The sequence below is a fragment of the Stegodyphus dumicola genome, chromosome X2 (assembly GCF_044657685.1).
Source record: "Stegodyphus dumicola isolate Sdum_Otavi_A_Nest chromosome X2, ASM4465768v1".
Classification (NCBI taxonomy): Eukaryota; Metazoa; Arthropoda; class Arachnida; order Araneae; family Eresidae; genus Stegodyphus; species Stegodyphus dumicola.
Genome location: NC_140781.1, coordinates 26256295 through 26282946, shown reverse-complemented (window position 1 = coordinate 26282946; position 26652 = coordinate 26256295). Strand labels below are relative to the sequence as shown.

At 34.4% G+C, this 26652-nt stretch overlaps 2 protein-coding genes across 11 annotated transcripts in view; one reads left to right on the top strand and one right to left on the bottom strand.

Annotated features, from left to right (window-relative positions):
- The window catches only part of LOC118199875 (glycosyltransferase 25 family member-like), a 92403-nt gene extending 73022 nt beyond the window's left edge, over positions 1 to 19381 (bottom strand). The window contains exons 1-3 of one of the 2 annotated variants that reach the window (XM_085809419.1): positions 19045 to 19381; positions 16912 to 17140; positions 1121 to 1185 (exon numbers count right to left, since the gene is read on the bottom strand). In XM_085809419.1, the coding sequence (XP_085665545.1) occupies positions 1121 to 1185; positions 16912 to 17140; positions 19045 to 19286 (536 nt within the window). In that variant the 5' untranslated portion in view covers positions 19287 to 19381. The remainder of the gene's footprint in view (positions 1 to 1120; positions 1186 to 16911; positions 17141 to 19044) is intronic. The other variant, XM_085809420.1, reaches the window with a different exon arrangement.
- Positions 19382 to 21141: 1760 nt separating this feature from the next.
- The window catches only part of LOC118188896 (serine/threonine-protein phosphatase 6 regulatory subunit 3-like), a 172014-nt gene continuing 166503 nt past the window's right edge, over positions 21142 to 26652 (top strand). For 6 of the 9 annotated variants that reach the window (XM_085810027.1, XM_085810029.1, XM_085810028.1 and 3 more), the window contains exon 1: positions 21142 to 21260. The gene's annotated coding sequence lies outside the window, so the exon portion shown is untranslated. Of the gene's footprint in view, positions 21261 to 21361; positions 21510 to 26652 lie in introns of those variants that run through there. The other 3 variants (XM_085810023.1, XM_085810025.1, XM_085810024.1) reach the window with 3 other exon arrangements.

The window sequence follows — 26652 nt, the reverse complement described above, 5'->3', positions numbered from 1 at the left end:
TGATGTTATGGCTTTAAATGATAAAAAGAGGTTGTTGAGAATGAAAAAAATTCACTGAGTTTCAGTGAGAAATCACAAGATGGTAACTATACAACTTGAGTAACAGAACATGAAATTATATCCCTCTATTACAGGGTTTCTTAAACTGTGGATCGCGACTCCCAAGGGAAATCCTGGGATTTGCAGCAGAGAGTCGGCAAAAATTTCAGCAATTTTGATACTTTTTTAACTATTTAGAATAATTTTAGTTACCAAATATTTTTACACAATGTATCTGAAAATAGATAAAGATAAGACAATACAGACAAAGAAAAAAACTAAAATGTTTTGATGCATTTTTTTATAATATAAACGTTCATTTTCCTTGCTTTGCACGTGATGCTGTCATTTCGTCTGTTACTTATTTAAAATTTTCACATTGTTCTATATTTTAAAATTAGAAATTAAAGTTAATGACCTAAAACTGCAATAGCATATTACAGTACAAGTGAAAAAATTGAAAGTTCCACTCACGCACATGTCGGATTTGCACAATACTCATGGGGTCCCACAAAATTTTTGTAAATATTATAGGGTCCTGAGGGTTGCGATTGAAAAAAGTTTCAGAAATTCTGCTCTATTAAGGAAAGTATTAACAGTAAAGGGAAAGTATTAACACATAAAATAAAGCTACTTAAACAAATGTGAAATGTTAAATAATACAAGATTAATATTAACATTTATTTATTTATTTATTTATTTTTTATTTTTTCGTGCGTGTGTAAACTTTGGTTCTTTTGAGGTCATAAGTGCTTTGTTTTCACTAAGAAACATTTTTATAATTTCCATATATCATTTTACTTGATTTCACTAAATCATCCAAGATCTGGAAATTTCTGAAATTTTTTATCCACAATATTCTGATGATTTGGAGTCTTGGATTTTGCACTGTAGTACATCTTGCACTATACTAAGTTAAATATACCTAACTGCTATAAGTAATTACTATATGTTATTTGAAAAGCTTGATCATGGTTAGTTTGAATGAATAATATTTTGCTGGACATTAACACTACAAATCTAAGAGAACACAGGGAATAAATCAATAAAAATATTTTACATTAAATAACTATTAACTTACTTTTCTTCTTCAACTAGAAGTTTCAAAGTCTTTTTATTTACTAAAAACACATCACTGTCTAAAAACTGAAAAACAGTCAAATGTTAGTAAAAATTAATTAATAATCTAATAAAATCAATTAGTAAATTAACAACCAATATAATCATTATGGTAAATTTATCAATAATACTTGTATAGATTTTTAAAGAGCATTAAGACTCAAATTTATGAAATTTAATGCTTAATTGACATACACAATAAGGTGTTTAAATTTTAAAAAATAATTAACTTCACAAATATTTTTAAAATGAAATAATAAAATAGAACTACAAAAATTTGAAAAATATGAAATTAATAGTTACATGCAAAAATAATTACATATGACAAAAGCAAAAACTTTCCTTCTACCCATTTTTTTTACACACATAGTAATTGTAGCTGTTGAAAAAGCTAAAGAAATTTTACTCTGACCTGGAGACATAATTGATTAAATATTAAGGAAAGCCCCCAACATAAGACAAATAGAAGCTTAAACTATATTTCTGTTAGATTAGATTGCATTATTTAACACTCTAGCTGCTTATCCCACAATTTTCGCAACCAACTCAAATGTAGCAAAATTCGCTCCTCCCACAATTTTTGTGGGCATTTTATTTTCTCTTTATTGAGAAGTATCCCATTTTTCACCATCTAACTAGTAAAATAAATCATATAATACATTCAACATTTGATTTAAGTTTTGACCAACAAATGACAATAGTTGTTCATTAGATAGCCTTTTTTTATTTTTACCAATTGCTGTTTGGTGCAATTTTCTAATTGAAATGGCTGCTAGAAAATGTTCAACAAATGACAAAGCATAGATTACCCATGATTTGTCAGATTCAGAAAGAGCGTGAGAGACAGTGTAACATTTGTTCATTAGATAGCCTTTTTTTATTTTTACCAATTGCTGTTTGGTGCAATTTTCTAATTGAAATGGCTGCTAGAAAATGTTCAACAAGTGACAAAGTATAGATTACCCATGATTTGTCAGATTCAGAAAGAGCGTGAGAGTCAATGTAACATTTGCGGTTCAAAGCAAAATGAATAGAAATTCACAAAGAAAGACAAATTTAATACAAAGAATTTCAAGTTGGACTTTGCCTTGAACCCTGTTTCGAACTGTATTATCATAGTAAACTGAATTTCTAATGTTATTTTTTCTATAAGTCACATAATTTTTAATTATTATACATTCTACTTAATATTTTATATAAAAAAATAATAATTAACACACGAGCATGCATGCTGGGCCCAATGGACTCACCCGATTAAAGAAACATTTTTAAAAACGTCCCTATTTTTCCCAAGCAGTTATGGTTCAGTATAGTCTCCTCGAAAGCCATCATCTTTATGTTTCTGAAGTTTTTCACCGGAAACTTGATTCAAAGTTTTGTTTTGACAGGATCGGGTCTTTCAGATTTAGCCCACCTATTCGCATTCTGTAACATAGTTCATTTGTGGTAGCACAGAAAACTGCACATATGTCACGTACCGTAATTTCCAGAAGAAACGCCACAGCGTTTACGTGTTTAAAACTTAAATTTTCAGCGGGTGCGGCGTTTCTACCCATGCGGCATTTAGGTGCACTAAAAATAAAATATTTCCTATAATGGTCATTGTACATAGTTTGGATGGCTTGTCATTGTGCATAGACTGGTGCTGTTCCCACACAAAAGACCTCTCAGTTGCTTTTTGCGAACGTTATTTTGTTTACATTCTTTCCCTTGAATGCAGCAACATGTCTTATTCACCCTAAACGAGATCTCAGAACAATAACATTCCTCCCCCTTTCAAATCAACATTCTCATCAGTTTGAATAGTCTTTCTCCTCTGCCATTCGATGAATCTTCCATCCTCTCTCCACCCCTGCCTTTTCTGCAATTTTTTTCAAAGGCGGACACGACTCCACCTGCCTCGCAATAACGAACTCTGACGTATTTCTCTTTCAGCATGAATGGATTTTTCTTGGCATTCTGCCAGATACAGATCCCATCAGTTTTGAGTACAAGTACTTGTTGGATAGTTTTTAAGCATGCATTTTTCTTAACTGGTGTGTCATATATCAGGACTTAGGCTGAGTTTTTGCATCTATACAGCCCACGACGATGTCACGCACAATTTAATCTATTGCGGCGTTTCTGTGTAATTTTAATTTTTTTCCCGCCATTTTTCTCGAGTGCGGTGTTTACGCTGATGCGGCCTTTCTTCCGGAAATTCCGGTAATTTATCCCATAAGGAAGAAATGTTGCATTTGCAAAAATTGTTAGATGCATGAACTGTTGAAGATTCCATTTAAGAAACTGATAATGAAAGTTATAATGAATTTTTTAGTTCTCATGATACTGATTCAGAAATTGAGATGCATTCTGAAAACGAAAACGAAAACATTTATTGCTTTATCGGAAAAAAAAAAAAAAAAAAGTGCAAAAGAAAAGCCTAAAGCTGATGTTAGAACTCATAATATTATTACTAAATTGCCTGGAAACATCGGTAAGGCAAAATATGTGGAGACTCCAAATGAATCGTGGGAACTTTTACTAAGTGAACAGTGAACAAATGTTGCTGAAAGTCGTCAGACATACAAATATTTATATTGCCTCTATTTCTGACAGCTTTCAGAGAGACAGATGCTCGTCACACAACTTTAATTGAAATGTGTGCTTTTATAGATATTTTATATTTTTGTGACATAAGTCATCTCATGTAAATGTGCGGGATCTATGGGTAACAGATGGAAACGGCTTGGAAATTTTCTACAAAATTATGTCCTAGAAACATTTTCTTTTTTATTAAGATGTTTGTGTTTTGATGACATAACTCACGTTGTCAAAAAAGAATCAGATAAACTTGCACCTATAAGAGAGGCTTTTGAAGATTTTGTGAATAGCTGCCAGAAATATTACACTTTTGGTGAGCTCATAACAACTGATGAAAAACTTGAAGCTTTCCGAGGAAGATGTTCTTTCAGGCAGTATATTCCTAATAAACCTGAATAATAATTTCTGAATATGCTGAATAATAATATAATGAATTTCTAATAAATTCTTTATTAATATAATACGTTTTTCTATTCCTTTAAAAAATTTTATTTCATAAAAAATATTATAGAAATTAAAATTAAAATTTTAATTTTCATAATTTGCATATTTCGAAAGTTTGATCATAATATTTTAGTATAACTGTAACACTATTACCTGAAGAGTAACAGTTTTTCCTTCAAAAAACACGAGCCACTAGATAATATACTTATATGATTAATGTTTTAGAAGAATTAATGGTATGCAAAGCATTTGTCTAAGTAATATACTTATATGGTTCAAGAGGAAATGTGAAATAGAGGTACAGTCAAAAATCTTTAATTTGGACGTCCATAATCCGGAATGAGTATTGCTTGGCAGCATTGTTTTATGGTGTCTGAAAGAGTATTGCTTGGCAGCATTGTTTTACACCAAGCAGAGTTTGGCTTTAGTGTCTAATTTATATTGTCTAAGTTATTTCGTTTTTGCTTTATTAGTATGAATGATTTCTGACTTGATGTAAGAGCATATGGTTGCTCGCTCTTAGCTAAGTTACATAGGTAACTATAAGCACATGCGTGTGCTAGTATTCAATAATGCTGTTTTTGTTAAAATAAATTTGTTATTGTTAATATTACAGTCTACTTACTGAAGTTAAGTATCATTAAATAAGTTCGAGCTATCTTCGGCAAGAACAGTTTGGTCTCACGTTAGCCGGAGAAGAATATGGCTACTAATATTGTTTCATTGAATCACCAACGCGGCGTAGTGAAAACGAAACTCGGAGCTTTGATAAAATTCCTTGATGAGTATAAAATGGAGGAGAATAAACTCAACCATGATGTTATTATGAAGACTAAATTGGATTCTTTGTTGGAATTAAAATCTCGGGTTACACAACTCATAGTGGAATACACCAATTTGCCAGAGGAAATTGACTTGAAGGATAATCTAAGCATTACACAAGAATTGGAAGAAAGCATCGAAGAGTTCGAAATAAGATTTAGAATTTTTCTTTCTAATTGTGAAACAAATAATAAAGATAAATTTGAAACCAAAACTGTTTCTAAATCAAATTTTAAACTGCCTGATTTACCTCTTCCTCAATTTTATGGTAAATATGAAGATTTTAAAAACTTTAAAGTGCAATTTATGTCTATGATTGGTAATAATAATAATTTAAATGATACTGAGAAACTGTTTTATTTGAAAGCATCACTTAAAGGTGAAGCAAAAATGTTAGAATCATGTCAGGATACATTTGAGTCGCTATTTTCTGCACTTGAAAGCAGATATGAAAACAAAAGAGCAGTAGTTGATGCCTTTATTAATAATTTGTTGAACTTTGAAAAAATAAATGACTCACCTTCTCAGTTGAGATCACTGGTAAATAATGTTAAAAGATGTTTGAGATCTTTAAGTGTATTAGAATTTGATAGAAATAATTTATCTGATGTTTTGATAGTAAATATTTTATTGCATAAATTAGATAGAGAATCTAGAAAAGCATTTGAACTAAACGTTGTAAGGATCTTAAGTTTTACTAACGTTTATTTTATTTTAAATCTTTACTATCACTTCTTATTTTCTACTTCCGGCCAGAATTATAAGCGTGAAGGAGTTTATGCAAAGTTGTCTGGCGAACGCCAAGTATTTAAGTGTGGCCTTTTTGCCAAGCAGAAGAGAGGAAGCCGTGAGTTCGAAGCAGGCCGCTTACCTTAGAAGTTACGCAGTTGCTACTTTGCCTTCCAGGCCAGAGGTTTTAATCCTCTTGATAAATTAAACGTATTGTAGTGTTCACAGTCTCTGTGCTACATACGCTTTCTGTTATTATAAGGCCAATCTTATTCTAAAGTTAAATTAGAGTTTAGTTTTATTTTGATATCTTTTAAGTTAGACCCCGAGTGGAGGGTCATTGTATTCCGAAGTACGGAAGTCATTGTATATAAAGAAAAAAATAAAGGGTTTTGTATACCCTTCGTCTGTATCCTGTCTACTTACTACAATTAGTGAACATAGCTTTAGTAAGCTCTCTGTTCTAGTCAGGTCATTGTATGTTTCCGAAGAAGGTAAGAAGAAACATTGAACCTGATAGTGGCGCCCGACGACGAATAACCATGGCCGAGTTTCAAGAAGAACCTGTGCTGCCTGCAGAAACAGCTCAGAATCCAGAAATGCCAGCTGCCGCCCTGGAAGGATTTGGGTATATTGTCCAGACCATGCGCGCTTCGATGAAACCAGAAGCAACGTTTAATGGACACTCACAGGTAACCAGTTTTTTGGAAAAATTGGATGACCACTTCATGCTCTACCCCGTGCACGAGTTTCAAAAAGTTACCTTAGCTACCAGCGCTTTGAGGGGCCAAGCGCTTAACTGGTTCAAATGTATCGGCAGAAGTCTCTTGGGTCAAGCAGGAAGTCCCACCTATACCTACGAAAATTTCAAGACTGCCCTACTAAAAGCCTTCCCTGTTGTAAGGGATCGTGCGAAATTAGAAACAGAACTTTTCAGTATATATCAACAAAGAATGGAAAACCTCTCCAGGTTTATTTTAAGAAAAATTCACGTTTTCAAGCTCTTGTATGGAAACCGTCCGGATCCTGAAATAATTCAAGTGATTTTGCCGAGGTTACTACCCCAAGTGCAAGACTTTATTGAATTGAGAAATCCGACTACACTGGAAAAATTATTTGAGCTAGCAATCCAGTTTGAAAGTAGAAGAACGGCGGACGTCGAAAGAAGACGCCAATATCAACAGCGAAACCTATTTGGTACGCCAAGACTACAGCAAACTCAAGCACATGGCTACGGAGAAAAAGCGAATCAGTGGGCAAGGAAACCCGAGCATTCAAAAACAGCCGGCGAACGTCGACAGTTCAATAGCAACCCAGGAAAAAAGTCTCAAGGCCAGTGGAGAAAGAAGGAAAGCACCGAAAGAAAAAATAATTTAAACTAAAACGGATTTCTGCTGACGAGAGGGTGCGGAAATCCGAAGGCCACGAAAACCCCTCTTCCTACAAGTTAAATACAGTAATGGTGAAAAATTTAACTCTTCCGAAGATTGAAGTCTTGGTAAATAATATCCCGGCCACCGCACTCCTGGATACCGGCGCGCAGTGTTCCTGTGTGGCAGAAGTCTTTTTTAGAAAGTATTTTCGCAAATACCGCATATATAATGCGGATAATACAACAGTATTAGCGGCGCAAGGAGAACAATGTAAGTGCGTAGGTAAAGTACCTTTGTACATCCGTATCAAGGACGAACAAGTAAAGGTGATGTTTTTTATAGTAAAGAATTTGCAAGCACACTTAATACTAGGAATAGACTTTCTTTCAGACGCACAAGCTACACTGGATTTTAATGAAGCGTCTCTTAAGCTGACGATGAAGCCAGTGCGTGTAGAAAAGGTTGAACCGCCAAGGGTAAATCTCGACCACCTGCCTAATGACGAGCAAGATAGAATCCGACAAGTGGTAAGTGAATTTGCTTCCTTATTTAGTGATATTCCAGGATTTACCCAGGTTACTAACCATAGTATTGACACCGGAGATGCATTGCCGGTTCGTCAAAAACCATACCGGTATGATAAGAATAAGGAAAAAATTATAGAATGGCATATTACCGATATGCTACGTAAAAAGATCGTAACGCCTATCTCAAGTAGTTATGCTAGTCCGGTGGTTTTATGTAAGAAAAATAATGATTATCCTTTGGAGCATCCAAAAAGGTGGAGATTCGCTATTGATTACCGTAAATTAAATTCCATAACGAAATATCCGGTATATCCGTTACCGATTATAGAAGAAATTTTAAGGAACATAAAATCAACCAAATTTATGACAACTTTAGACTTAACGAATGGTTATTTTCAAATAGGGATCAGGCCTGAGGACGTGCCTAAGACTGCTTTTATAACCAAGTCTGGCACTTATGCATTTTTGCGAATGCCGTTTGGCCTTTCAGGCGCCCCAGCAACATTTCAGCGATGCATGGACATTGTGTTAAGACCTGTTCTCGGAAAGTCCACATTTATCTATTTAGACGATATCATTATTACTAGTGATAATCTAGACCAACATGTACAGGATTTAAGACAGGTGTTTTCTTTATTAAATGAGGCCGGTCTAAAAGTTAATGTCGAAAAATGCAAATTTGCAGCCCCTGAATTAAAATATTTAGGTTACAAAATATCGCAAAAAGGGATCGAGACAGATGAATCAAAAATAATCGCGGTACAAAAGTATCCCACTCCAAACACGGCAAAGAAGCTCTCTTCTTTTCTAGGACTTTGTTCATATTATAGGTCCTTTATAAAAGATTTTGCGGCTATCGCTGAGCCATTGTTAAAATTAAAAAGGAAAAAGGCAAGATTCTCGTGGACGGCCGAAGCCAATAGTGCTTTCGAAAAATTAAAACAAGCATTAACGCAAGCCCCTGTGTTGAAATTTCCTGAAAAGGATGAAAATTTAGAAATTTCAGCGGATGCTTCGGATTATGCGGTAGGAGCGGTACTTTCGCAAAATCAGCAGCCAGTAGCATTTTTTAGCCGAACTTTAAATCAAACACAAAGAAACTATTCCGCGACCGAGAGAGAGGCACTTGCAGTTCTGTTAGCAGTGCAAAAGTTCCGAGTCTATTTTGGAAAGGCGCCGATAACAGTATATTCTGATCATGCGGCGGTAACTAGATTGTACTCTGGAAAAAATTTATCCCCAAGGTTAATAAGATGGGCACTCAAGCTGCAAGAATATAATCTGGTAATCAAGCATACCCCCGGAAAGGAAAATATCGTAGCAGATGCCCTGTCACGAATTAAATTAGACGAACAGGGTAATACCGTAAAAGTTGCAATGCTGACAGCGTGTACAATAAATTCCCGAGAAACTGTAATAACCGAACTGGGTAAGGATCCTGAGTTTGGAAGTATTTATGAGTATTTGAAGGATCCTGAAAATTTTAGCCACCAAGATATTGTGGCGATAAGAAATAGGGCGGCCCATTACGAACTAATAGATGGTCTATTATTTTATACAAAAACTACGAATTCCAACAACGAATTTCGACCTGTTATCCCAGCTAGTCTTAGATTAAATATCCTGCAAGAGCTCCATGACAGCCCTTTAGCTTCTCATGCTGGTATTCGAAAAACTACTCAACGCGTACGCGAGGCAGTCTACTTTCCTGAACTGCAAAAGTTAACAAGGGCGTATGTCCAGTCCTGCCCAACATGTCAAGCCGTTAATTATATTAATTTCCGCCCGGCCGGGTTTCTAAATAGTATTAAATCTGAATTTCCAAATGAAATAATCGGTATCGATTTATTGGGCCCTTTCCCAAAAAGTCAGTTAAACAAAAGTCGCTGTCTCCTTGTTATAGTTGATCATTTTAGTAAATGGACCGAAATTGTTCCCTTAAAACGAGCCTCCGCGAAATTAGTTACCGATTCTATTTTAAATAAATATATTTTAAAATACGGGGCGCCCCTAAAAGTTATATCGGATAATGGTCCTCAATTTGTAAGTAATATATTTGAAGACATGTGCCAAAAACTGGGCATACGTCATTTAAAAATGGTCCCGTATCGGCCGCAATCAAATATAGCGGAACGGGTCAACAGAAATATAGTGAAAATTATCCGTAGTTATGTTAAAAATTTTCATAAAAGCTGGGATAACTATGTCAATGAATTTGCTTTCGCCCTTAGGACCGCAAAACATGATACAACGGGCAAAACTCCTGCTGAGTTATTTCTAGGCAGAAAGATTATAACACCGTTAGATAAATTATTTTATGTGCAACAAAGAGCCCCAGAATTTAAAATGGGTGATATAGAAAAACTAATTAAGGAAGCAAAGAAGAATACGGAAGTAGCACAAAGAAAACAGAAGCTCTATTATGATTTGAAACGACGGGGAGTAACTTATAAAGTAGGGGATGAAGTACTAAAAATTAAGCATTCACTTTCTTCAGCACCAGAAGATAAAACTGCCAAATTTTTCCCACGCTTTGAAGGACCATATGTTATAGAAAAAATAACTCACGCTGTTGTAGTATTAAAGGCAAGAAATGGCGAAACCTGTTCCGCAAACATTGACCAGATAAAACCATTCTATGACCGTAATAAAATGCAAATCTTTTCAGATCTTTTGCAGGATCCGGTACGGCAGACACCGCAGGTACAAGTTCCAGAGGTGGGAAAACGACAAGTACAAGGGCAAGCCAATGAGAGACAGAAGCAAGTGAAAAGAAAATTGCCCCGCGGAAAAATTGAAGGTACAAAGAAAAAGAAGTCGTTCCACCGTCCAAAAAACAGAGTTCACGAACACCCCCAGAATGAAGAAGGGAGAAGGACGACGTATGTGGAAAAGACCGGGAGAAAGGACGGCAACTATAACCCGGCTGTGAAACGGAAGATTGACTCATCCGACAGAACTCTCCGCAGCAAAAGTCGCCGAACTGCGGAAGGGCCATCAGCGGCGGAGGAAAAAGTACAAGAAAAATTTGAACGGCCAACAACGAGGTCCAAGCAGGATCACGACAGAAGTTTCCCGGTTCCACCAAGACCAGCTGCCTTCAAACGGCCAAGACCACAAGCAGAGGACAGAAGGAAGATGTTCAAGGGTGGCCGTAGTGGTGAAAAACGGAAGCTTCCAGAGGAAAGCACTGAAGGGCGAGCCCGTACAAGAAGGAGGATCAACCAAGCAACGGTCTGCAGCACCTTTAAAGACTGGGCCCAGAAAAGGATGTCTGAATATTACAAAGATAAGTAAAATTTTGTGTTACTTTACAAACTTAAGTTAATCTTTCATTCTTACTGCAAGTGGCAGATTTGAAGAAGTTTTACCTCATGCGAGGTCTACCTTTATCGCCAAAAGGGCGAGAAATGAGTTGTGACCGAATTTCTTATTATGTTTTTCAATTACTCGCGCGTAAAACTAAAGTTGATGTATAATAGCGTTGTATAAAGACTTAAATATTGTAAAAAGTTATTATATAAATTTTATTTAAAACATTCTAACAAGAAAGAAGTTTTAGTCTGAAAGACTTTTTGAAATGTAGTATTATTTCAATGTAGAAAGAATTGGCACTTGCTTTGAAAAGAATAGAAGTTAACAATGTACTACTAATGTATGTTTTCAAATGTGTAAAATTAACGGCATCTTGATATGTTCTTGTATACATGTGAACTGTTATTTTGAATGTTTAGAAATAACGTGATATGGTAAAAGTGAAAGTAATGTTAAAAAATTTGTTATTCGTGTGACTGTAAAGATTAAATCATGGTGAATATGTGTTAAAGGTTGAATGATGTAGTTAGGCTCTCTGACGCTACACTTTAGAGTTAGCCACTTTCAGAATAGTACCTCAGGGTCTAGAGTTGAAATTAGGGTGTGTTAAGAGGTCTCGTATGTTGAATTTTAACACGTTAGTGTTTTGATTGTAGGAGGAAGTGTTGAACACATAGACAGAAACACATTCGTGTTTGGTGTTTTTACAACACATGTCAGAGAGCACGGGGAGAGATAATTAAAATAGTCATGAATGAAATAAGAATGTTAAGAAAAGTATATTCTATATGTTATTTGCAATGTCATTCTGTAACATTTCATTAAACTAGTTTTCCTTCCAGATCTCTGGAAGGAACCAGAATTGAATAAAGCTCCTGTTTTGATGCACTACAGATGAAAAAGAAAAAAGATTGTTGTATATTCCGGGAGCTGCTATTGTAACAAATTTCTTTCTTTTAAAATTTTCTAGTTTCTAGCTAAGTTATGTTTGTAAAAGTTTGGCCTCGCGTTAGTTTCTAGAGCTAAAAGTTTTCAACAAGGTCGTTTTAGACCTCAGTTTCAAACTAATTAACTCTGGCGGGAAGTATGTAAGGATCTTAAGTTTTACTAACGTTTATTTTATTTTAAATCTTTACTATCACTTCTTATTTTCTACTTCCGGCCAGAATTATAAGCGTGAAGGAGTTTATGCAAAGTTGTCTGGCGAACGCCAAGTATTTAAGTGTGGCCTTTTTGCCAAGCAGAAGAGAGGAAGCCGTGAGTTCGAAGCAGGCCGCTTACCTTAGAAGTTACGCAGTTGCTACTTTGCCTTCCAGGCCAGAGGTTTTAATCCTCTTGATAAATTAAACGTATTGTAGTGTTCACAGTCTCTGTGCTACATACGCTTTCTGTTATTATAAGGCCAATCTTATTCTAAAGTTAAATTAGAGTTTAGTTTTATTTTGATATCTTTTAAGTTAGACCCCGAGTGGAGGGTCATTGTATTCCGAAGTACGGAAGTCATTGTATATAAAGAAAAAAATAAAGGGTTTTGTATACCCTTCGTCTGTATCCTGTCTACTTACTACAATTAGTGAACATAGCTTTAGTAAGCTCTCTGTTCTAGTCAGGTCATTGTATGTTTCCGAAGAAGGTAAGAAGAAACATTGAACCTGATAACGTAAAATCAAATGAAATTCCCAAACTTGATGAATTTTTAGAATTTCTCGAAGAAAGAATTCGCATTCTTGAAGAAATAAACAAAGTTAGTTTTCCTAAGCAGAGCTATGCTACTAAAGTATCAAATCAATTAAGTCGCTCTAGAAATTCAAAATCCTTAGTAACTAAAACAAACCCTTTCCGAAAGTGTATTATGTGTAAAGAACCACTCCCAATATATCATTGTTTGAAATTTAAGAGTATTTCTGTTTCTGAGCGGTATGATTTTGTTAAAGAATATAAATTATGCATTAATCTCCATCACACGTATTATCGCAGTGTAAGGCTAAATTTAGCTGTTATGTCTGTAAGAAAGACACACATCATTCGCTGTTACATAAAATTGACGAAAAACAAAATGAATCATCGAAAGAAAAAAATTGACCTTGAACCTTTTGTCAGTGAATCGGAAAGAGGACTGCCCCTCTCCACCCCACACAACTTTGATGGCAGCTGCAAATAAATCTAAATTTGTATTAATAAATACAGCGATTGTTTATCTTCGTGATGTTTACGATGAACGAATTCCTTTTAGAGCAGTGCTTGATTCAGCTTCGACTTCTAATTTTCGTACTGTAGGTGTTATGAACTCATTAGGAATAAAAAAAGAATGAGCATTTATTCCAGTTAGTGGAATAGGCAACACTACTTTGAATGTTAAATCGCAAATAAAGATGCGTTTATCGAACTTAGAAAAGGAAAATGAATGGGAAATAGAGTTATTAGTTGTTCCCAAAATAACTGACATGACACCATCGAAATCTATTGATATTCCGAAAGGAACAAAGTTAGCTGATGATGAATTTTTCAAGGCAAAAAAGGTAGATTTATTATTAGGTGCGGAATTATTTTTTGAATTTTTAAAAACAGATAAAATACGTTTAGAAGATAATGAGTTACTTCTTCAAAACAGCTGCTTCGGCTTTTTACTTTCTCGAAGCGTTAGAATTCCGCATGTAAAAAATTATGACTTAAATTATTGCTTTTTGTCAACAGAGATTAATTCGTTAAATAACTTAGTAAAGTCATTCTGGGAAGTTGAAGAAGTAAATGAAACTAAATCTACAGTTAATTCTGAATTAAATTATTGCAACGAACTTTTTAAAAACTCATTTTACCGGCATGCGGATGGAAGATATGTGGTTAAAATGCCGTTCAAGCCAGATATTGGTGAAAACATACAATTAGGGAATTCAAAGGAAATCGCTGAAAAGAGACTGAATCAATTGTGGAAACATTTGTCGAGTGATTCTGTAATGAAAGAACTTTATGTTTCATTTTTAAGGGAATATGAATCATTAAATCATATGGAGAGGATGGAAGACTATTCTGAAACTGAAGGAGGATATTTTCTTCCTCATCATGGCGTGCTGAAACCTGATAGTAAAACAACAAAGTTACGCGTCGTGTTCAACGCGAGTGCCAAAACTACTAACGGTTGTTCATTGAACGACATATTATGTAAAGGTGGAATGATTCAAGAGGAACTTTTTTCCATCATGATACGGTTTAGAAAGCACATTTATGCATTTACTGCAGATATCGAGAAGATGTTTCGACAAATTGAAATATTGCCATCGCAGACCAAATATCAGAAAATACTTTGAAAGGAAGATGAAGATAAGCCTATAGAAATATACAGACTCAAAACGGTAACTTATGGCACAGCATGCACTCCATATTTGGCACAAAGGACTCTTCAACAGTTAGCGAAGGATGAAGAGAAGGATTTTCCTGTAGCATCGAAAGTGGTCTTGGAAGATTTCTATGTAGATGACTGTCTTACTGGATCTTCGAATTTGAAGGAATGCATTCAGCTCCAGAAAGATTTGACAGAATTGCTCCAAAGAGGAGGAATGAAGCTACACAAGTGGTGTACTAGTTTTGATTCTCAGAACTCTGATTTACAGAATTCTTCATTTGATCGTAATAGTAATACAACTGTGAAGACGTTAGGTATGTTGTGGAATAATAAGAAGGATACATTGCAATATAAAGTTACTGTTAATGAAAAGCCTGATGTTACGAAAAGAGATGTTTTATCTCAAATAGCAAGATTATATGATCCTTTAGGCCTACTCGGTCCTATTATTAGCAAGGCAAAGATATTCATGCAAGCACTTTGGTTGCTTAAGCTAGACTGGGCGGAACAGTTACCACCATCTCTTGCCAATGAATGGAATGTGCTTATTAAAACTCTTCAGAGTATAGAAAATATACAAGTACCTCGTTGCATTTTAAAACAGACCTTTTCAATGCTCATTTTACAGGGATTTGCGGATGCCTCCGAGAAGGCATTTGGGGCAGTGATATATCTTCAAAGCATTACAAGCCCTGGCGAATATTGTAGTAAACTTCTTTGTAGCAAATCTCGTGTAGCACCAATCAAGACTATGACTATTCCTAGATTAGAACTATCAGCATGTCTACTCCTGTCCAAACTTATGCAAAAGGTTTTAGAAGCTTTGAAACTCAAAATTGATGATGTTAAGCTCTGGTCAGATTCAAGCATTGCTTTAGCCTGGATCAATACATCACCGCATCTTTTGAAAACCTTTGTGAGTAATAGAGTCTCACAAATTCAACAACTTACTTCTAACTATCAGTGGGAACATGTGTCTTCAGAAATGAACCCAGCCGACATCATTTCCAGAGGATCAGATGCTACAACTCTTGGATCTAACAAGCTGTGGTGGAAAGGTCCTGATTTTTTAAACAAGAACAATTTTCAAGATAAAAATGGACTTAGTGATGAGCTTTATTCTTCAGAACTGAAACCAGTTACGACTTCCTTGTTGACTTTAAAAACTGATTCATTCTTTGATAACTTCCTAAAAATAACTAATGATTTCTTGAAACTAATACAAATTCTTAGTTTACTTTTCAGATTTATCTACAACTGTAGGAACACAAGTGAGAAACGAACAGGTAGTATTAGTATAGATGAAATGGAGCTGTCAAGGAATACACTCCTTAAATATATCCAAGGTAGGTATTTTGCAGAAGAAATTTCTTTGTTGCAAAAAGGTCTACAGATAACATCAAGGAGTAAGTTAAAATATTTTGATCCCTTCTTAGATGAAAAAGGTTTGTTAAGGGTAGTGGTAGGGTAAAGAATTCTAATTTAAGTTATAGTCAAAGACATCCCATTATTTTGCCTGCCAAGAATAAGTTAACTAAACTTATATTTATATATTTTCATGAAAAGGATTTTCATAATGGTCCACAATCACTATTAAATTCTATTAGACAAATTTATTGGCCCATTAATGGCAGGAATATAGCTAGAAAGATAGTCCAAAGCTGCATAATTTGCTTTAAGGCAAAACCAATAATTTCTCAACAACTAATGGGAGAATTACCTAAAGAGAGAATTAATATTAACTTGTTGTGGAATACGGTTGTACACGGTATCCATATACACATCGACCTATTTTCACTTAAAAAAAATCCCAAAATTGCACAAAAACAGCATTGCACACACTCTTGACTTTATCCATGTACACTACTAAAGTCCTAGCTAGTAACCTTTATCGCCTTACCAAAATGTCGCCAAACTACCTGTTACCATATTCCAAAGTTTAGCCGAGAGTAAAGTACAGATGGTACCAAAGTAAAAATTAAAATTTTTATACCAAAGTAAAAATTAAAATTTGGTAAAAAAAATATAGGCTTCTATTTGTCAATAATCGTAGAGGGACTTGTTCCTGGCCTGTCTGACAAAGAAGGACTTGTACCTGTTCCCCCTTTAAATCAAGTTTTAATTAAAATCGATGCCTCACAGAAGGTTGCTGTTTTCCCTAATTTTAAGTTAAACTGATGTTTATATACTCCTGATTTAATGCTAATGCAACTCTAAGTTATCCGATATGTTGATTAATTATACCAGTCTACTAGTAGTTTGACAACTTCGCTTCATGCTTGCAGCCTGCCAACATAGATAGGTTCCCTACTCCTGGCATATGTAGTAAACCTCTACAAATTATACTGTACAGTACAGCCTATATATGTATAAAACTTCACTAATGTTTCCATCTTAGTTAAATCTCCCATTAATGGGAACTCACAAAGGCCAAAGATTTGTTATGTTACCGGAGTACGTCTATTAAGTGGGAGTATTGATCTTCTACTTGAAGAGTCCAAGGACTTAAGAACTGTATTTTAATGTTGGTTTGACAGTATTTACAGTTAATCTGTCTATATTCTGCTTTTTGCTAAATAACTTCTAGTACAACTATGAGTTTGGAAAATCAAACATATACCATTATATAGTCTGCCCATATCCTCCTTGCGGCTTTCAATGCACTTTCCTTCAAATGAATAATATGAGCAAAATGAGAAGGAGACCATTCAAATACACCAGGTCCATCAGCAAATGTCTGCGTTGTGTCATCAAGTAGCACATCTACAGAATGATACTGACCCTTGTTTGCATCTAACCAAGTTTTCAAAATTTCAATTGTGTAATCAATATTATGATCACTGCGGATCCTGAAAAATAGAGAGAAATTAATTATTTCAAAGTAAAAAAAAAAAAAATCATATCTTAGTAAGCAATTTTATATCTGAGATTAAAAGTTAATACATTTGAGCTTAAAATTAAAAACTTACATACAAAAAAATACATAAACCAGTGACAGAATAAGGGGCAGGTTATATTATGCCTGATGTGCTAGATATATTACGGCCACAATGTGTCAAGAAAGAAATAATCTGTTTATACTACATCAAAGAGCAACAGATAGATGGCTTCTGCCTGGAATGTGAAAATATCTTTATCTGGCACTGCAAAAAAATCTTTCATATCTTATAACATTACATTAAAAGTAGGTACTTTTTGATTAATGGGGTGCATTAAAAGTAGGTACTTTTTGGTTAATGGGGTGCCACATTTAAATGTCCATGTGAAATCTAACTACAGACAGGAATGATAATCCTAACAATATATGCAGAAAACTTTATTTGATCAAATTCAAATAAATTCCCATATAATCTCCCCTTTCCAAAAAAGGCTAAATACAGAAATTTATAAATAAGAATGCATATAATTATTCTAATTTTCGGTTGTACAGTAATTCACTCCTCATTGCAGCTGACAAAATGCTCCCTGCTGTTAGAAGAGTATGCTTGAACCACTGAACCAACATTCAATTGGTAAATGATTTTTCACTACAGCCACATTTAAGTGCTTCAGAAGCAGTAAAATAGTTTCATTTTTTTAGTTTTTCTAAGTCTTACATAATAGATGTCAACAAAGTCTTGGAAGAATTTAACACTGTTTCCTAACAGTTCATCTTTAAAACTTCTCATTTATTTGGAATGATGCCATTGTATGGCTCCTTATGATATGAAATTAACAGGCTACTCACATTTGATACTCTTGATCTCCAAATGCAATTTAACAATTGCAACTGGCACTCCATTAACCAGAAAGTACCTAAAAATTACCGAGACAACTAGAAGCAATTGACTTATTTGTTTCCATAATAGTACCACATTTGGAAATTTACAGTTTTCCAGGTAAATCAGATTTACAAGTTAAGCCAAACATTTTCTGCTTTAAAAAACAAATTGCTTGCCTAATGCATTACCAGCATTCAGAAATTTTTTTCTGTTTGGTCATTAGCAGTTTCATTTAATATTAAACTTCATTTACCATTAATAAACAAAACAGAACACGACATACATATCACTGAACAGTAAAATAATTTAAGAAACCTTAAATCACAATTTTGACGAGCTTCGATTTTTGTACTCTTGTTGTTTATCATTTTTTATAACTGACCTTTCACAAGAGTTCTAACTGAACATTTTTGCTTTTGAATTCTCATGCAATAACTTTTCAATCCCAATGTTCAGGTATTTGATGCTGGACAACAAACAGTACTGTAAATGTATTATTTTGCTCACAATCTTAACAATTTTTTATTCATTCTTTAGTTATGTATAATAGCTTTGTTAAATTTCCTTGTATCTGCACAAACTGAGTGTTTTGCCATGTGTAACATCATAAATATTCAATAAAAAGATCCTTATATGTGCAGTTGAAAATACCATAAACATTTGTAAGTTTCTCTATCCTTTATTAAAATGACTAAAAACGACAGCTATCTTGTTTAACTAGACAGCATTCACTTTAAACTAAAATTCTGGTTCTTCATTCTTGGATTATTAATTATGTAAACTCAATAAAAATGATTTTGTCTAGTGCTAATAACAAAACTACACAGAAAATTTATTTTAAAATACTCAGATTTACGCAAGATTTGATGTTAGATTCAGTAAAGCGTCAATTTCAAGAAGAAATGAAATTTTTAATTATTTCATACAATGTAGGGTAGCAATTGAAAAAAAAAAAAAATGTTTGTTGTGCTTAAGTAAGTATTTTAACTCACCATAATGATATACGATCACGAGGATAATCGATCTCCTCAATATAACCAAAGAAATAAGGCAATGTATGTGCTTTGTTTCTAGCTAAAATTGCAATGAGTACGGTGGGTAACAAGGTATCATTTCTGAGCTCTTTGGCTGTGCAATTAATATGTTCTTTGCGTACAGAACATAACATTGAAATAAAACTTAAAAACATTAAAAATATAATCTTTATACATCTCCGCATCACTATATTCTCCATTTCAAACGCCAAATGCAATCATATTACGTACTTTAATTAGAACTACAAAAAGTTCTAGCTCTTTTTTTTTTTAAATTGACAGAAACTCACGAAACAATTCGTTGCCAATTTCAGTTTCGCACTATTCACAGGATGTGTACTTTCTTTAACTCTCTCTAAATACTTTCATCTCCGTGGTTGATTCTGTTATCTTTAAAAAGAAAATGCTTCGAACCGTTAAAGTCTTAGCATGCTAGTTAACTAATTTTGAAATTAAGTGTTTTATATCTAAATCGCTCGGATCTGTGAATAATTATAAATTTTACAATCCTTTTCGACAGAGTTTCCACTCATTGTGGCTAACCACAGGTTTGTCCATGAAAGGGACTTCTTTTCACACACACACAGATCGTATTTTATTCTCGGGTGTCAAGATGTAGAAACATCTTTTTACTCGGCTTCTGATAAAGATCGGGTGGGGGGGAGAAAGAGAAAGGTGAAAGGAGTGGGGGAGGCGGATGAAAGAGAGAGAGGTCCGCACTAGCGGCGGCGAAAAAAGGGGGGATGTCAAGTTCAGTGTCGTTATAAGATGTAGCCGCGGGTGGTAAAACCGCACAGTCAGTTTAGCGTGAATGAGTCAATTAAGGTTGTGATTCTTATGTGGGAAGGATGTCACAAGGGTAGCGATGTTTTTCTCTGGGACGCGGGGAGTGTCTGAGAGTGCTAATAAGGCTATTACTGTCAGTTTGTACTGAATAAAAGAAGTTGACCGCTAATCGTTTAATATACTCTTGAATAAGTTCGATTCGAAGGTCTCTGTGAATATAGATGTTGGGAATATTGATAAGCATTGATAATTTCTCGTAGAATTTTATTATGTAGAATTTGTAATTATTTAATATTGGTTTTAGCTGCATGTCCCCAGATCGGTGCTGCATACAGGAGAGCTGGCCTCAGTGAACTTCTTTTCGATCTCCTTTACTTAGCCCATTGGCTTTTCTTTTCACTTTCTTTAGCATATGCTTTTTCTTAGCCAAAGGACCAGAGAGAAATTTCTTAGCAATTACCAGGGAGGTAATTGCATTTAATTGAAAAGGTGCTCCGTAACAAGAGCGCCTTGGTCCTTGGGCCGCGCTCGAATAGTCTAGTGTTTTCACCATTCAACCATTATGATAGGAAACATTCAGCATGATTAAATCAATAAGCTTATTAGGACGAATGAGGACGTTTTAATAGATTGGTCTAAAGCTCTTTGAAGCTCCTTTCAGTAAAGTTAAATGAACCCACCTGCCCACCAACTGAGGACCACAGAATGGCTTTCTCCGTTAAGTTGTGATGGCTGTCTATACCGGTTTTTTTGAGTCAATATTGTTCCCTCAAGTTGTAGACAGATCCAGTGATCATAGAATAAGCGTCCAGGTAAGGAATGCGGAATGTGTACCGAAACATGTATGGTCTCGTGACCTATAACTCACCAATTCGGGGTAGGTTGCTATATTTGGCTACATATCAAGTCGATCCGATCTGAACTGTTTATTCCTGAAACCAAAATGTTTAGCTGCTTTATCGTTCGGCCACTTTGTCATTGAGTAACTGATATCTTTGGAGTGTTTGTAAATGAGAAATATAATTTCAAGCTATTGGGGGTGAATGGAAATTTATCATTCTGTTTTTGTAGGCAAGACAATCACACGAATAAATGTGATACTTTAGGAAACTGATGCAAGTAATCGCAGGGCAGCCTCCTATGCATATAAAATTGTATGGCGGCTGCGCAGAAGATTAGCAGGATATGCGCAGATATCTACATATTCATGGGATTTGCGCGATGTTCAACATCGGTCTTTAGACATTTCATGTGCGATAAGAAAGTAAGAAGAAATCAATATTGAATCACTTGTGCCCGCTTCCCCCCCCCCCCACTAAAACGTCCGAACTTACGCCATCTTACCGTTGACTTCCCGCCAGCTTAAGTATACGCGCGTTCGACAAATAGTAAGTCGTATCTCTTCTGAATCACAGTTAATGCTTGAATATGTATGATTTCTTATATGTAAGATCTTTGAGTACCTCTGCATGTGAAATTCCATCGCGATTCCATATACCAGTTGAATTCCTTATTTAAATATATGTAATATAACAGTAAATAAGCCATCTATGTTTATTGTTAACGCCTTCCGTTTTGGCAAAATTTTATTTTCCGTTTTAGTTTCTTCCTGGAGGAAGTATGAAAACAGTTAATGTGTAGGTATAAAAGTCAAAAAGATTTAACATAGGTTTAAAAGGAATTGTTGAAACTTCTTCCTATAATTCGTCAATGTAATTTTTGTGTAATCCCTGTATACTTTTAAAGTTAGTGTATTTTAAACAATTTTCAGAGCTATAGAAGCGAATTTCTGTCTTTAAATTCCTCATTATTTCGTGGATTTTTTTTTCTGTATATGCAGTTGTTTGTCTAACTGTAATTGATCATGCATTATTTATGGTGGTAACAATTGTAAACATTGGATTAAAAAAAAAAAAATGCCTACTATGTATGTCTGTAAGGGATGAAAGTCAAAGCGAAACATTTGTAAATACATATATATTTCAGTGTTTTAAGCTTAATTGTTAGTCTGAGTGATATATAAGAAAAGTATCTGGTTTCAGAATATTTTTGATGATTCATATATGTGAAATGTATAGTGATTTTTTTTTTTTTTTTTTTAAGGAGAAGGCTTATTAACTGTTTAAAATTTTTCATCGTATCTTTGAAGATGACAGTAAGCTGCAAGTGCTTGAAGAGATTTCTGGTATTAAAAAAATTGCTGTCGTCTAGAATTTGTGGTATTTTTATTATTACGTACTGTCTTTAGTAAAATTCTAGGCGATGGTTTGCATTTGGTGCTAGCTAAAAAAATACTGTAATTCATTCCCTAATGTTTTTCGTTGTCTGTCATACATGGTCATTTGTCATACTTAATGTGTGCTGAGTATGCTTGATCAGTTGTGGAATGTAACTCAAACCATTTCCCATTTATCTGAAACTACGAGTGGAGGTATCGGACAATTTTGCGTATTTAATAATATTCCAAAACATATACATCTCTCATTTCGTATTGTTTCATTTATAAACAAGTATTTTCAGAATCATATTTGTCTTAAATTGCTGTCGTTTTCCCTTTGTGTGCTTTCTTATTTATAGTTTCCTTTCTAGAAAACTTTCTGATCTGTTTTAACAGTGATCCAAAACTAAGCACTTTGTCTAAGCTAAGTACAGTACAAAGTCCGAAATCCGTACTTGTCGGGACTTCGGTGATTTGGGATTTTTTTTCATCAATTTAAATCTAGTAAGATGGCATGCAGAAATTATACAATTAAAAATATCAAATCGTAATTTAACAATTATGATCTAAAGGATGCCAAAATTAACAAAAAAAAAAAAAAAAAACTGAATATTTATTTGTTTGCTTTATTAAACATTTCTTTTAATGTAAATTTTTTAAGTTGCTTCCATAAGTTCCCCTTTTTTATGTCACATACAGTTGACTTTCCCAAGCCATACTCCTCATATAATTTTGAGACGGATATGCCTGTATCCATTTTTTGCAGCAATTCCACTTTTTGGTTAATGAACATCGAAACATGGTTTTGCTTTGCAGATCCTTTGGCAGCTCCAGAACTGGAAACTCTTTTTGTTATAATCGAAAGTTCAAGCTTAATTTTTATAAAATTGCTATAATAATAATGGTCTGCAAAAAACTTAGAATCAGTTACAATAATTTTAGCCTAGCTTAATAGCATCCGTTATACATTATTGGCTGTGTATCTAAAGATTGGCGACGAAAGCCAAGTTGTTCCGCTAAATTTTCTCATGCTCCTGTTGCGTACTGAATTAAACCTGAATTGTATTAGTTATTTACTATATCTATGATTATTTCTTGCGCAAGCTTAAAACTAATCTGAGTCCTAAATAAATAAACTCCCACATATACTTAAGGCTCTATCTAGGGCCGGCGCTAGATACTGCCTGGTGCAGTCTTTAAATTCTGCTACAAAGCACCTTCCTAAGTTCTAAATTTTTGCCACACCTAAACTTTGGATCCCAGTACTTTCCCCCCTAAATTATAAAAAAACTTCTCATGCCTTGATTTTGCTGCTCGGTGCTTCTCCAAATTCCAAAAATTGTGTCTTCCCTAAATTATGCCGCCGCTTCTGGGTTTATGGTCAAACATATCAGTTATTCTTAATTAAAATAGCACTAAATGTAATCTTTTGGCCTGTGAGTTTCATTAACAAGATCTATTTTTAACATATGAAAAGAAATTTTTATTGAATTTCTTCGGCTAATCTTTGAAATATGGTAACAGGTAGTTTGGCGACATTTTGGTAAGGAGATAAAGGTTACTAGCTAGGACTTCAGCAATGTACATGGATAAAGTCAAGAGTGTGCGCAATGCCATTTTTGTGCAATTCTGGGATGTTTTTTTAAGTGAAAATAGGTCGACATGTACATGGATACCGTGTATGTGCAATTCTTAAAAACGCGGCAAGCAGTTTGCGATTCTGCACTTTCTCCCAATTTCGCACCTAATCTTTGTCATGATTAAGTACTTTTGTTCCATAAAAGTTCTAGCATAAGCATAATTCGGCTAGCAGGTTGTTGGAAAAAAATGTTGAGTTATAAAAAAAGGCCTTTACTTCGTGAAAACAAAATGGCGTAAAAACAAAAATTAGCAGGTTGCTGTAGCAGGGTTGGTCACCAAAAAATCGCCAAGTTACCATAATCTAAATATTAACCATTTTTTCTTGTCAACATTTTTTAGAGCATTTAAAAAATCTATAATCATCGCCAAGAGTAATGTTAGCAGAAAAGTTTTCGTTACTCTTGTTATTTAGTTACTAATATAAAAAAAAGTTTAGACATCACTGCATTAGTTTTTACTGAAGCTGTCATGTATTGATAAACATACGGTGTTGAAAGCAAAATATAATAAATAATGACTCGCCAGGTCGGGGATATAAAATAGATGAATATTTCGGTTTGAGATGTAATGCCAAGTAGACAGTCAGCTGCGGAGCCAGATTATTAATCTCGCAAATGTATGCTTACATGATTGTTTTTTCATAACAATGTATTTAATTTAGTGCCTAAGTGAAATTAAGAATCTGAATTTTTAAGTGAAAATCTCCATACGTTTTATTATGGAAGGAAAAATCAAATATGCATGCGTAAAGCATACAAAAAAAAAAAAAAAAAAAAAGTTTGTGGCTTTGAGGTCCGGATTTTAGATTATTCTGGATAATCAACGTCTGGATTTCGGACTTTGTATTGTATTTCTGCACGTGCCTCATGATGAAATGGTTTCCTTTTCACAACTCTATAATTGGCTTTAAATAATTCTTATAAGTTAATTTTCCGAATGTAGGTTATTTATAAATCATTCTGCCATTGTAATTTCATCAAACTGAAAAATATTTCTTGCTCTCTGATTAAAATAGTCTATACGCTTTTAATTAATGCTTATTGGCAGTGGTACATCGGAATCAGGGCCATCTAAAAAGAACCCTAGGTGTTGACCTTTGCAATATCTAAGGCCTGTACGTATACTAGTTTTGTCAAAAATGATAAATTTGTGAAAATTTTGCCACCTATGCTGGAAAGACTCCAGTGCAATACCCATAGTGTTCATATTTTAAGATGAGATTGATTGGGATGGTGTTTTAGGATCCTTCCACACTTCCGACATGAAATGTCAATACAGTCAAAAGTCGTTAATCCAGACTCGTCGGGACTTTGGCGATTCCGGATTATCGATTTTTCCGGATTATAGATCATCAGTTTAAATCTGGTAAGATGGCATGCAGAAATTATAAAATTAAAAATATAAAACCGTAATTTATGAAATAAAGAACAATTATGATCTAAAGGGTATCAAAATTTACAAAAAAAAAAAAGCTTAATATTTATTTGTTTACTTTATTAAACATTTCTTTCAATGTAAATTGTTTAAGTTGCTTCATTTTATGTGATAATAATTTAATTCTTTAATTCTACAAACTCTTTAATTCTATAAACAGGCATAATTTCTTGTTCAGTTACAAAGTTCCGCTGTTCAAGTCCTATAATCGCTGTGTCGAGAATACCGTCTAATTTGTCAATTGAAATTTTTTCGTTTTCAATAACCTCTGTGTCTGTGTCACTTCGCTATCGGAAGCGAATTATAATGACGAGGAATTTGATTTAAATCATATCAAAGACGGAGTACATCGAGATGAAATACTACATTTAGTAAGGAATTATAAGCCAAATAAAATAAAAACATCTGCCCTGAAGATAAGGATAGTGCTGACAGATAAACTTCCAATTCATTGCGCGCTGCGGCGTTCCCCCCTCTCCCCCACCGCAGAGCAGCGTGAAATTGATAAACAGATTTCGGAATGGTTAGGGAAACGAAGGATATGCCTTTATCCATTTTTTGCGGCAATTCCACTTTTTGTTTAATGGACTTTGAAACATACTTTCGCTTTGTAGATCCTTTACATATTATTAGTAAATATATATATTAGTAAATATATATCGGAAATTCTATTTGACATAATCAAAAGTTCAAGCTTACTTTTATAAAATTGCTCTAGCAGTCTTCAAAAAATAATAAGCCGGATCCAATTCGAAGATTAAGGAAGAACGCAAGCTGCAACATTATCTGAATTACATAATTTTAGCTTATCTTATACCGTCCGTCATACATTAAACGCACATGTGTAAATGTATTATGCGCATGCGCACACACATATTCGCAGCAGTAAAGGTCTTACGCGATGCACAGAAAATTTGTAGCCTTGAGGTCCGGATTATAGTTTATTCTGGATTATGGGTGTCCGAATTAACGACTTTTGACTGTATAAAGTCCTATATGAAGACTTGAGGTAAGTAGCCCGTGAATGTTTTAATGATCAAATCTTGAGTCATTCCTTCTGGGTTTGTTATGCAGCGAATAATTCACAGAATGCTCAAAGTTGGAACAGGTCAGTGAAATAGCTTGTGCTTGTCCCGCTTTAATTAATAGTCTAATCTTATCTAATACCAGTAATTCTAGAGGTCAAAATTTACTGTACAGTACCCCTTGGCAAATCATTTCTTTTTTGATACCAGGATCGATGGTAATTTAGCCGCTGCCCAAAACCAAAGTAAGAAGTCAAAAACTGATGGGCCATTTAACTGACACGGACAGTTAGCTGACAGGACATTTAGCCGACATGGACAGTTAGCCTACAAGGACACTTAGCCAACAGGACATTTAGCAGACACACAGACTTAGCATCAGGACATTTAGCTACGGCACCCTTAACTGTCAAGACATTTAGTCAAGAGGACGCTAAGCCGACAGTGACGTTTAGCTGACAC